The 13,593-nt window shown below is 46.5% G+C and overlaps 1 protein-coding gene across 3 annotated transcripts in view; it reads right to left on the bottom strand.

The window, feature by feature from the left end:
* The window catches only part of arfgef3 (ARFGEF family member 3), a 265,336-nt gene that overhangs the window by 200,670 nt on the left and 51,073 nt on the right, over positions 1-13,593 (bottom strand). For 2 of the 3 annotated variants that reach the window (XM_041173954.1, XM_041173969.1), the window contains exons 8-12: positions 12,572-12,656; positions 10,153-10,257; positions 7,242-7,566; positions 5,509-5,621; positions 1,564-2,537 (exon numbers count right to left, since the gene is read on the bottom strand). In XM_041173954.1, the coding sequence (XP_041029888.1) occupies positions 1,564-2,537; positions 5,509-5,621; positions 7,242-7,566; positions 10,153-10,257; positions 12,572-12,656 (1,602 nt within the window). The remainder of the gene's footprint in view (positions 1-1,563; positions 2,538-5,508; positions 5,622-7,241; positions 7,567-10,152; positions 10,258-12,571; positions 12,657-13,593) is intronic. The other variant, XM_041173960.1, reaches the window with a different exon arrangement.

Genomic DNA, 13,593 nt, shown 5'->3' with positions numbered 1-13,593 from the left:
TTCTGGAATCTGACTTGTCCAGTAGGAACATCAGCTGAGATGGTAATAAATGTAGGAAACACAGCAACCAGTTTGTGCACATTAAGCTCCCACAAACAGCCATGTGATAATGACCAGATAAACTGCTCAAGAGATATTGGTTGAAAGATAAATATCGATCAGGATACTGGGGAAGAGCTGCCCTGCTCTTCTTCAAAATAATGCCATAGGGATTTCATATCCACCTAAGAGGGCAGACAGAGCCTTGATTTAACGTCTCATCCAAAAGGCGGCAGCTCCAACTGTGCAGCACTCCCTCAATGCTGGCACAGAAAATGTTAACCTGAATTATGTATTCAAGTCTCTGGAGTAAGACTTCAACTGATGACCTTTTGACTCAGAGGTGAGAATGCTACCAACTGACTAACCAACCGATGTCTAAGTGATAGTGATAGTTTGAAGTAATTTATTGATGATGTATGGAGAGTTTATAGACCTATTAGGGAAGGATTGAGACTGGCTTTTTACTATAAATGTAAGCACATTAAAGGCTAAACAACTGTCCCTAACATGACTCCATTAAATCATCTATATTAAAGCACAGGCGAAGCTATTTGGCCCTTTGTGTCTATACCAGTAGAGAAAAACTTGCATTTATATAGCGTTTTTTATGACCTCGGAATGTCCCAAAGCGCTTTACAGACAAGTAAGAGCTTTTGAAGTATAATCACTGTTGGAGGAGACACAACTGCCAATTTGTGCACAGCAAGCTCCATCAAACAGCAGTGACATAAATGACCGAATAATCTGTAAAGGGATATTGGTTAAGGGATAAATATGAGCCAGTACACTGGGAATAACTCCCCCAATTTCTTCAAAATAGTTCCAAGGTCATCTTTTCTATCTACCTGAAAGCAGAAATGGAGCCTTGCTTTAATCTCTCATCTGAAAGACGGCACCACTGACAGTGCAGCACTCCCTCAGTACTGCACAGAGTGTCTTTCCAAATTGTGCACTCAAAACACTGGAGTTAAACTTGAACCACCTACAAGATGCACTACAGGAACTCACCAAGGCTCCTTCGACAGCACCTTCCAAACCCGCGGCCTCTACCATCTAGAAGGACAAGGACAGCAGACGCATGGGAACACCACCACCCGGAAGTTCCCCTCCAAGTCACTCACCGTCCTGACTTGGAAATAAAGCGCCGTTCCTTCACTGTCGCTGGGTCAAAATCTCTCCCTAACAGCACTGTGGGTGTACCTACACCACATGGACTGCAGCTGTTCAAGAAGGCAGCTCACCACCACCTTCTCAAGGGGCAACTAGGGATGGGCAACATATACTGGCCCAGCCAGCGATGTCTGAATCCCATTGTAGAATTGAAAGAAAGAACCCATGACCTCCTACCTCATACCAGCTGAGCCACAGCTGACACCTGAGAGACCAGTGTAGGAGACTGGAGCTATTGACTCTAATTCCTGCCTTTTCCCCATATGTTTTTTTCAAAGACAAGTTAGAAGTTGAGTTCACTGCAAATGGCTAATGGTTTTCACTGTTTGACCAATCAATACAATGGTGTACCTTTTAAACGTTTGGGGGGGTGGGGTGGTAGGGCCACCATACCTGACTGCAGACCCGAGCAAAATGTAGAGGCAAAACTCTGCAGGGAGGAATCAACCTCCTCCGGGTTCTGGAGAGACAGCAGGCGAGGGAGGAGGGTGACAAGTGACTGGACAAAGATTCGGGCACTGTGCTGGTCAGCCTCCTGGTTCTTCAGGACCTTCAGGGTCAGGGTGGCTCCGTGCAGTGACCTGTGACCCAGGCAATCCCTGGGCGTCTGCTCCTCGTCCGCCAGAGAGCAGTTATCGGAGCCAATCTCCGAGACATCTGACCTCCCAGAGTCCTTTTCGGCTGCCATTGAGTACTGATCGCAGGAGTCAAACTCAGTCCTGGAAATGTCCTGCTCATCGATGCTAAAATTACTTTCGCTGTATCGGGATCCGGGTGGTTTATTAGTCCGGGGGTCGACCGATAGGAAGTTTGCTAAATCTGGGTAGGCGTGAATGTTGTTTCGATGAATTCCTTCCAACTGTTCCCCCTGCTCCAGGCCCAAACCTGACATTTTACTCAAAGCCTCATTAATATCGAGGCCTGTGGAATATTCCAAGTGGTTCCTCAGCAGCGGGGGGTTCTCCTCCGGGGTGGTTTGCCCCATACCCTCCTCCAGGGTGGTGCGGCCGGTGTCCGTGGTGACACTGATGCTGATGTCGGGGCTCTTCTCATTGCTAGACTCCCAGTGAGCCTGCTCGGCTGACAGGATGCGCCTCTGCCACCTGAAGTCGGCCTCGCTGATCTCCATGGACTCCCGTGTGGACTCGGTGCCGCCCTTCAGCTCCTCCGAGTGTCTCAGCAGGTGACGCACCTGCTCCTCGTTCAGCCCCTTTCCTTGGCTCAACTCGTCCAGGGCACCGAGCAAAGCACAGACGCAGGATACCGAGGCATAACAGGCCTCAATCCCTCCTTTAACGCAGGCCTCTGTCATTCCATCCATGATACTGTAGAGAAAGAAAAGTATAAGAAATGGTCACTTGTTAGTACAGAGCTTGAGTATTCCTGAAATAAAGAGACAAGCTGTTGAAGCTTTTCATCTGGCACTCATCAGGACAGACGCAAGAATGCCAAATTTCAAAGGCAGCAACAATTTATACTGCATGAGAAAAGGGTGCTGACTGGTTGGCAAGTTAACCCTGGTTGTTCAAGGTGTTGCCATGGAGATTGCACCAGGCAACTATTGTACCCCATGCTTTTATCTAATTCAAATAAAGCACAATGACTGGATATGTTCCTTTAGTCTGCAGAGGACAGGTCTCTTCATGTGAACATACGTAGCTTCTAGCAAGCGTACATGAGCCAAACTGCGAGTCCGGCCGATAATCTTAAATTGGCTGTTAGTGCATTTCTTAGCACACTCGGGAATTTTCAGCAAGTGCTGTCAATCACAGAATGGCATCTAACATTAGACATTATGTTCTGTGTTTTGGATGTGAGCAATTATCTGATCAGGGTAGCCATTATCCAACAGGATAGCTTTGTGGCACCCTATCTCAGCATCAAGCTTGCACAGTGAGCACATGGCTCAGGCCCTATTTACCAATCAGCACCCTTTCCTCATGCAGTATAAATTGTTGCTCCCTTTGCAATTTGGCATTCTTGCATCTGTCCTGATGAGCGCAAGACAAAAAGCTTCAACAGCATGTCGCTTTTCTCAGTAAAGGTATAATCCCGAGTTCCGACATCATCCAATCAGCTTATCCTGGAAGACCCTTGCTTATTCAAAGCAGAACATTTGGTGTGGGGACCATCAGAATAAAACACAAATTAAGAAACAAAAGAGACTCATCCATTTTGGACCTAGGAAAGATGGATTAAAAAGCAAAGAAATTTGGATTAGGTGACCCAGGTTTAAGGTTTTGGGCAAGAATTACAGGTGAAGAAGGTGAGGAAGAACAGTTTTAGGCAATGAATGGTAACGAGCTGCCCACGAGCATGCTGGAAGAGAAGACGATGGATGATTTCAAAAGGAAATTGAACGGGCACTTGAGGGAAATAAGCTTGCAGGAGCCACGGGGATAGAGCTGGGAGAGAGAGGGGGATGAGACTGACAGGATTGCTCCATGAAGAGCTAGCATGGACTTGAGGGACCAAATGCCCTTCTTCCGTGTCACAATGACTTTAGAATATTCTCCACATAGCAAGTTGCTAGGTATTGCGTAGGGCCAGAGAGAGTGAGGGATTCAAGCTCAATCTCCTCATCTCTGTCGTAAATGAGTGACCCCTTTATTTTTAAACAGCGATCCCCTAGTTCTAGATTCTCCCACAAGGTGCAACATCCTCTCCACATCCACCCTATCAAGACCCCTCAAGATCTTAAAGGTTTCAAACAAGTTACCTCTTACTCTTTTAAGTTCCAGTGGCTACAAGCCCAGCCTGTCCAGCCTTTCCTCATAAGACAACCCGCCTGTTCCTGGCATTAGTTTAGTAAACCTTCTCTGAACTGCTTCTAATGCATTTACATCTTTCCTTAAATCAGTAGACCAATACTGTACACAGTACTCCAGATGTGGCCTCACCAGTGCCCTGTACAAATGAAGCATAACCTCCCTCCATTTGTAATCAATTCCCCTCACAATAAATGATAACATTCTATTAGCTTTCCTAATTACTTGCTGTACCTGCGTACTAGCCTTTTGTGATTCATGCACTAGGACACCCAGATCCCTCTGAACCTCAGAGCTCTGCAATCTCTCACCATTTAGATAACAAGCTCTTTGAGTCTTCCGTTCAAAATGGAGAATTACACATTTGCTCACATCATACTCCATTTGCCAGATCTTTGCCCACTCACTTAACCTATCTACGTCCCTTTGTAGCCTCTTTACGTCCTCTTCCCAACTTACTTTCCTACCTATCTTTGTGTCATCAGCAAATTTAGCAACCATACCTTCGGTCCCGTCAACCAAGTCATTTGTATAAATTGTAAAAAGTTGAGGCCCCAGCACTGATCCCTGAGGCACACCACTTGTCACATTCTGCCAATCAGAAAAAGACCCATTTATGCCAACTCTATTTCCTGTTAGCTAGCCAATCTTCTATCAATGTCAGTATGTTACCCCCTACACCATGAGCTTTTATTTTTTCAGTAACCTTTGATGTTGCACTTTATCAAATGCCTTCTGGAAATCTAAGTACAGCACATCCACTGGTTCCCCTTTATCCACAGCACATGTGACTCCTTCAAAGAACTCCAATAAATTGGTTAAACATGACTTTCCTTTCACAAAACTATTTTGACTGCCTGATTGTCTTGAATTTTCTGAAGTGCCCTGCTATAACATCTTTAATAACAGCTTCTAACATTTTCCCTACGACAGATGTTAGGCTAACTGGCCTGTAGTTTTCTGCTTTCTGTCTCCAACCCCTTTTGAATAAAGGAGTTATATTTGCTATTTTCCAATGTATTGGAACCTTCCCCAAATCTAGGGAATTTTGGAAAATTAAAACCAATGCATCAACTATCTCACTAGCCACTCCTTTCAAGACATTAGGATGAAGTCCATCCGAACCTGGGGATTTTTCAGCCCACAGCCCCTACAATTTGCTCAATACCACTTCCCTGGTGATTGTAATTTTCTGAAGTTCCTCCCTCGCATTTCCTGATTTACAGGGTCCTCTGGATTACTAGTTACTACACCATCTCCTTAGAGTTAGGAAATACAGGGGTGCTGTAGGAAGCACTCCTTCACTCAAAGAATAATGGAAATCTAGAACTCTCTCTCCCCCAAAAAGCTGACTGGGAACTAATTGACAATCTTGAAACTGAGATTGATAGGATTTTGTGAGGAGAAACTTATTAAGGGTTGGGGAACCAAGGTGGGTAGTGGAGAATTAATGTCCAGGAGAGGAAATTGTTGAATAAAAATAACCAGTGACAACCTACAAGATGGATACATTGAGTTCATGACTTACATTTTGTGAAGATCTAGGTGAGATTTTCTTTTCTGGCTAGACCTTCTCTTTGTTTCCCCTTCATATACGGTGGGTCCAGCAAGATCATATAGACGCTGCGGGCTACTGAGGATCTGTGCAGATAGATTTAGATAAGTGTTAGTGTGGTTATAGGCACAGTCCCAACTTGCTGCTGGGTATAGTCCCACCTCTGAGTCTGTATGCCGTGGGTTCAAGTCTCTATTCCGGAAACATTGAGCATATTATTGAGGCTAAGCACCCACAGTACCTGCACTGAGGGAGTGCTGCACTGTCAGAGGTGCCGTATTTCGAATGAGTTGTTAAATAGAGGCTCCGTCTGCCTCGTGGCCACTATTTTGAAGAAAAGAAGTGGAGTACTCCCAGGTGCCCTGCCCAATAGCTATCTCTCAATCAGCATCACCAAAATAGATGATCTAGTCATTAACTCATTGCACCTTGTGGGATTTCACTGTGCACAACCGGCTGTTACTTTTCTTTACAAAACCACAGTGACTACAACGCAAAAGCAATTGATTGGCTGTGAAGCATTTTGGGAAGTCCTGGGGATGTGAAAGGTGCAATATAAATGCAATTTCTTTCTTTTTATAAACTATTTATTGGTGGAGGGAGTGATGTTGGTCAGGTCACCGGCATCACTCCTCCCTCAACAAGTGCTCTACTTTGGACCAAAAGCATCTACCTGAGCCAGGCAGGTGGGACCTTGCGTTTATCCAAAAGACCACAGCTGTGACAATGCAGCCCTGACACTGCGCTGCACTGGAGTGTCAGTCTGCACTGCCCAGGTAACTAAAGAATAAAGGAAAGTGAATGCAGCAATGAATGTTTGAGAAGCAGTCGGGAGTGTATTGTTTCTAGGGAAAGACAAAGATCACGATAAGGAGACAGTGATTGGTGTTAGAGATGAACAATGTATTACCTAATGTGAGCCATCACAGCTTCACATAGCATGAAGCCTTGTTATTTTACTTTGTTAATTTAATGGGCACCTGTTTTAATACCAAAGATTATTTTTATGAAGATAACATGAAATTATATTTTCATCTATGATACAAATCTGTCATATTCTCGATCACACTCCCTGTCACATTTCCTCTGTCACACTCTCTTTGTCACACTTCCTGTCATATAGCCTCTACGACACTGCCTGTCACACTTTGTCACACTCCTGTCACACTCCCTGACACACTTCCTGACACACTCCCTGACACACTCCCTGTCACACTCCCTGACACACTTCCTGACACGCTCCCTGTCACGCTCCCTGTCACACTTTGTAACACTCCCTGACACCCTCCCTGACACACTTGCTGTCACAATCCCTGTCACACTCGCTGTCACGCTCCCTGTCACACTCGCTGTCACAACTCACTGGAGGAGGGGGCCCGACAGATATCCCCATCCTCAATGATGGGGGAGCCCAGCATGAAAGACAAGGCTGGAGCGTTCCCAACAACCTTCAGCCAGAAGTGCCGAGTGGATGATCCATCTCGGCCTCCTCCGGAGGTCCCCAGCATCCCAGATGCCAGTCTTCAGCCAATTCAATTCACTCCAGGTGATATCAAGAAACGGCTGAAGGCACTGGATGCTGCAAAGGCTATGGGCCCTGACAATATTCCGGCAATAGTACTGAAGACGTGTGCTCCAGAACCTGCCAAGGCCCCTAGCCAAGCTGTTCCAGTGCAGGCGGGGTGAACGTAAGGATACGATCTCACCTCTTTCATGATCTTGATAGCCTCCACGCGATGTTGCGGCGGTGGATACAACAAGAGGCGATGGTAGAGGGACTGCAGAACCGGCCTCAGTGACTCCAGACAGCCCACCAGTCGCACCAGCTCCGCGGCTATGTAATAAATGGTGCGCGCCACCGGTCCAATTAGCGCGGGCGCCGTGGACGAACAGCCAGATCCGCGGCCGTGATCAGAGACCCCAGACGGAGCAGCCTCACTCTCCGTCAACGAGGCCATGTGACCTGATGAGATGGTCTTGTCGTGGATGGGGTTGCCCAGGATGACGATCAGGGCCGGACACAGCTGCTTCCTGCAACGCCAAGGAAAGGGTTTCATGGACAACAACAACTGGCATTTGTATAGCGCTTTTAGCGGCATACGGCTGCCAAGATACCTCACAAGAGCTTTATCAGGTCACGACTGACACTGGGCCGCGTTGGAATGGGCGACCAAACACTTGGTCAAAGAGGTAGACTGTAGGTGGCCTCTTAAAGGGGGAGAGTGAGATTTAGGTAGAGGTTTAGGAAGGTTTGGGGAGAGATTTTTTCAAGAGCTTGGCACCTAGTTAACAACAAAATCAACAACAACTTGTATTTATATAGCACCTTTAACATAATGAAATGCCCCAAGATGCTTGACAGAGGCATTTAAAACAAATTATCACATCGTGCCACTTAAGGAGGTACTAGAGCAGATGACCAAAGAGCTAGATTTTAAGGAGAGTCTTAATGAGGAAAGTGAAGTAGAGAGGAGGAGAGGTTTAGTGAGGGAAATTGAGAGCCTGGGCCTAGGCAACTGAAGGCCTGGCCCACCAATGGTGGAGTGATTAAAATTGGCCATGCTCAAGAGGCCAGTAAAGGAGGAGCACAGGTGACTCAGGTTAATGTCGAGGTTTGAAGAGGTTACAGAGATAGGGAAGGGTGAGGCCATGGAGGGATTTGAAAACAAGAATGAGAATTTTAAAATCGAGGCATCACTTATAACTGGGCCGGAGAACATACTGGGGAACAGGACTAGGTACAAGTTAGGACAGAGGTAGATGGTTCTACGGAGAACGAGGCTTAAAAAGAAGGTTAAAAGGCTCTGATTTACAAAACCTGCTGTTTTTATACAGTTGCCTAGAAACCATGACTTGGCAAAGAAAGAGTTCGAAGGGCGTGGAGAAAATGGCTTGGAAATGGGATAAGGGAAAATGAGCTGACAATAAAGAGCCTGGAACCCAACCCAATGGCCTCCCTCCATTGAAAGTGCTAGATTTGATATCAGACTGGTGGCTGAGTGAAGGAGATTGTTCTGAAAATGATTCTGAACTCCACAATAATAAATGCTACTTGTTACTACTGTTTTCTGTTTGAATAGGGTGCAGGTAGGGTGGGTTGCCAATTCTGGTTGGACCTGGAGACTTGAACACATGACCTCCTGCCTCCAACCGCTCCAACCAGTCACAGCTACTTTCCTCCAGTTTGTTTGCAGGAGATTAATTGTTTGCCCTGGAGATTAAGCTTCAATTCGAATCTTGCTGAGAAGAGAGGCATGTTGAAAAGCTTTTCATCTTTCACTCATCAGGACAAATGCAAGAATGCCAAATTTCAAACGATCACAAAGTCCATTTGGTTGTTTGTAATTGGCAGAGAACAGATCGTACTCAACCACTCAATGCTTGCAAAACCCAAATCAAAATGTCTACTGTTAGATGTGATTCTGTGATTGGACAGCACTTGCTGAACAATCCTGAGCGCGCTAGTAGTTACACTAACAACCATTTTAAGATAGCCAGTTGAGCTTGTAATGTGGCTCATTTACGCTTGCTGGAAGTGACATACATTCACCTGCAGGGACCCGCTCCCTACAAACAAAAGGAATATGCTCAAGCCTTCTGCCCTTTCTTTGAACTTCCCAGGAGCTTGGGGAGCCTACGGTTCCCTGTTGCTTTCACCGTGGCAACTTCTCAGCCAACCAGAGTAGACTTGCCCACCGGTTGGCACCCTTTTCTGCTGTAGTATAAGTTGCTGCGATTGTCTGAAATTTGGTACTCTTGCATTTGTCCTGTGTGCAAGATGAAAAGCTTTGCAACATGTCTCTCTTTTCAGTGAGATCCAAGTTCTGGGCCACCAACCTCAATTCCTGGAGATTCTCGGATGATCCTGGACTATTAGCAACATCAGGTTCAGGTGTAACCCCTGGTGAATAATCTGCCTTCTGGTGTGGCACATTCTGAACCCAGCATCAACTTGAACATGAGCGAACTCATGCATCATGCTCCCAGGGAGTGGCCATTTACACTGATGTCGCCCCCCCCCCACCCTGGTGGTACAGTCAGTAAAACCAACATCCTCTTGCGGTACATGGTCAGGCAGGAGCAGGGAGGGTTCAGTCCTGTGTTTGAATTATCAATCTCGGCCTCGGGACCAGTGGTTGGTTCGCTGACAACAGGCCTCAGAGGGGGATGGGGGAAAAAATCCCGCAGATTTTGGGGAATGGAACTAATTGGATCGCTCTTACAAAGAGCCAGCACAGGCACGATGGGCCGAATGGGGTCTCCTGACTGCCGTTCAGCGGGGGAATGTGGTGGGATCTGTGTGAAAGAGCAGTCAGGAAGGATTGGGGTGGGCTGTGATGCCCTTCAAAGTTGAATAGTCTGTCTAACCCAACATGAGTCGTTAGTTGGCACATCCGCATTGACTGATAGTTTCCAGTCCTTTCCCTGTTACCATTTCAGTCACTGCAATGTGCAACAGAACCATAAAACCAGCGACAGAAACTCACTGCTGAGGCTGGCGATCGGTCACTTGACAGCGAGCAGCTTGTGCAGGTATTGGCTAAAGGCTGGCCCAGTGCCTAAAATGACACAGATTCAAATGAAGGAGATTGCAAATAAACCAATAACGCCACTCACCACAAGAGGTCTGTGAAATCTTTATGACGATGCATGACAGGAGAGGAGCTGTTGAGCATGGAGAGGATGCACTCAAGGTACAGGAGCTGCAACTGCTGGTTACTACTGAAAGTAAGAGGTCAGAATTCAATCAGACATTCACATTAATCCCATGGACAAAGCAGCAATAGGTTCATGAAAGAACAACCAATTGTAAGGTCTACGTGCAGCAGTATTTAATTTAGTCCACGGCGCTTGTCACTAGTGTTTGCCCTGGGCTGGGATAACCTGACGGACCTGCTACATACCTCAGCCAGAATGTTGCAGCACATCATTGATGTTCCTGAGCATGGCTGCATTCAATGCAAGGTTTAATGAAACTGCATCAGTGCTTAGTCCAGACTGTAAACCCACCCCCTAGGGGATTATAAGAGTTTAAATATGCAAAAGAGAATCAAACAATTTACAAAATACCACTTGCTTACATGTGTCTTTGCACTCATAGCAACTTGACACGGTGTGAACTAGTGCGTAACCACATTTACTCGAAACTAAGCAAAATCAGCAAAATGATAGAAGGGGCAGTCGACAGTGCTATCAAGCAGCACTTATTCAGCAGTGCCCTGCTCACTCACGCTCAGATTGGGTTCTGCTAGGCCCACTCAGTTCCAGACCTCATTACAGCCCTGGTCCAAACATGGACAAAACAATTAAATTGCAGAGGTGAGGTGAGAGTGAGTGTCAAGGTAACATTTGACCGAGTGAGGCTTCAAGCAGCCCTTGCAAAATTGAAGTCAATCGGAATCAGGGGGAAAACTCTCCACTGGTTGGAGTCACTCCTTGGACTAAGGAAGGTGGTTGTGGCTGTTGGATGTCAATCGTCTCAGTCACAGGACATCACTGCAGGAGTTCCTCAGGGTAGTGTCCTAGGCCCAACTAACTTCAGCTGCTTCACCAATGACCTTCCTTCCATCATAAGGTCAGAAGTGGAGACGATAACTGATGATTGCACAATGTTCACAATTCCTCAGATACTAAAGCAGCCTGTGCCCATATGCAGCAATACTTGTACAACTTTCAGGCTTGGACTGATAAGTGGAAAATAACATTTGCAGCACATAAATGCCAGGCAGTGACCATCTCCAGTAAGAAAGAATCTAACCATCTCCCCTTAACATTCAATGGCATTACCATCACTGAATCCCCCATCATCAATGTCCTGGGGTTACCATTGACCAGAAACTGAACTGGACTAGCCATATAAATACTATGGCTACAAGAGCAAGTCAGAGGTTGGGATTTGACAGTGAGTAGCTTACCTCCTGACTCCCCAAAGCTTGTCCACCATTGTCTGGAGTATGATGAAGTACTCTCCACTTGCCTGGATGAGTGCAACTCCAACAATACTCAAGAAGCTTGACATCATCCAGGACAAAGCAGCCCCGCTTGATTGGCACCCCATCCACCACCTTAAATATTCACTCCCTCCACCACTGGTACACAGTAGCAGCAGTGTGTAACCCCTACAAGATGCACTGCAGCAACTCACCAAGCTTCCTTTGACAGCACCTTCCAAACCCACGACCTCTACCACCGAGAAGGACAAAGCAGCAGACACATGGTAACATCACCACCTGGAAGTTCCCGTCCAAGCCACTCACCATCCTGACTTGGAATTATATCGCTGTTCCTTCACTGTTGCTGAGTCCAAATCCTGGAACTCCCTCCCTAACAGCACTGTGGGTGTACCTACACCACATGGACTGCAGCGGTTCAAGGAGGCAACTCACTACCACCTTCTCAAGGGCAACTAGGGATGGGCAACAAATGCGGGCCTTGGCATTGAGGCTCACATCTCACAAACAAAAAAAAATTCCCAGCATTTTAGACACTCTAACTGGCCATTTTGAAACTGCGCTAATGGAAATGGTTAATGCTTAAGGCTAAGTGGTCACTGTCCATTTCAAACATGGACATTTTCAGTAGTGAGAACTGTACTTTAGCACAATTGTACACTCCATGGAGACTGAAGGGACGTCATATTATTTACCAGGTTAATTTGCCGGGTTGCTTAGCTGAGGTAACCATGATTCCCAAAGCAGTGGGTTGTGGCTGTGGGAAGAACCTCGTTAAATCATAGATCCATAGGATGATAACGGCACAGAATGAGGCCATTCAGCCCATCGTGTCCATGCTGGCTTTCTGCAAGATCAACTCAGCCGGACCCACTCCCCGCAATCCCCACGGCCCAGTTGGGTATGGGTAGGGGACTTCCCTGTCCAATCACGAGCCAGAGCATCCTGAATAGTTTTGGCTTGCATTTCCAGTCAATGCTGAAATGTCCATGTGTGGGCGGTGATTGGGCCTGAGCTGGAGGGGTTTATAAATCCTTGGAAAAACTTCATGAACACTGAACCACGTTCCGACAGAGTCCACTTACTTCACAACTCTTTGCAGCTTCTCGTAAAGGACAGCGAGCACTGAGACCACATCCTCACACAGAGACTCGACAGAGATTGAAGAACCTGACAAAAGGGGTGCAACACAAGAGGTTCAAAACAATTCAAACACTTCAGAAAACTCAACAAAGTATTGGAAACCTGGCACAGACGTCAGTAATAACAGGAGACCACATGGAGAGAGAGTGCAGAGGAGGTTTACAAGAATATTGCCAGGGTTAGAAAAGTGTAGCTACGAGGAGAGATTGGATAGGTTGGGGTTATTTTCCTTAGAACAAAGAAGGCTGAGGGGTGACTTGATTGAGGTGTACAAAATTATGAGGGGAATAAACAGAATGGACCAGAAAATTGTTTCCCTTGATGGAGAATTCTAGAACCAGGGGACATAGATTCAAGATAAGTGGCAGAAGGTGAAAGGGGGACATGAGGAAGAACTTTCTTATGCAGAGGGTAGTGGGTGTCTGGAATTCGCTGCCCAAGTTGGTGGTAGAGGCAGAAACTCTAAACTCTTTTAAAAAGTACCTGGATCTACACCTTAAGTGCTGTAAGCTGCAGGGCTATGGGCCGGGTGCAGGAAGGAGGGATTAGAAAGGGCACCTGGGTGTCCTTGGGCTGGCATGGGCAAGATGGGCCGAATGGCCTCTTTCTGTGCTGTAACTTTTCTATAGTTCTATGGTTCTATGGAATGAGGAAAGCCCAAACAACAACAACAATAACTTGGCATCGTAAAATGCCCCCAGGGCACTTCACAGGAACGTATCTGAAACCAAACCACTATAGGGAATATTAGGAGAGGTGACCAATAGTTTGGTCAAAGAGTAGGCTGTAATGAACATCTTAAAGGAGGAGCACATAAATCCCAGCCATTTAATCCAGTATTGTCATGGCGATGTCAGTAAAGTCTGGATGGTGGGCATGTGAGAACCCACCCAAAAGGACAATCACAGATCCCACGTTTCAGAACCTGGAATGTGCCTGGAGAGGGCATTTTGACAGATGTCCC

The sequence above is a fragment of the Carcharodon carcharias genome, chromosome 2 (assembly GCF_017639515.1).
Source record: "Carcharodon carcharias isolate sCarCar2 chromosome 2, sCarCar2.pri, whole genome shotgun sequence".
Classification (NCBI taxonomy): Eukaryota; Metazoa; Chordata; class Chondrichthyes; order Lamniformes; family Lamnidae; genus Carcharodon; species Carcharodon carcharias.
This window is presented reverse-complemented; position numbering and strand designations above follow the sequence as displayed.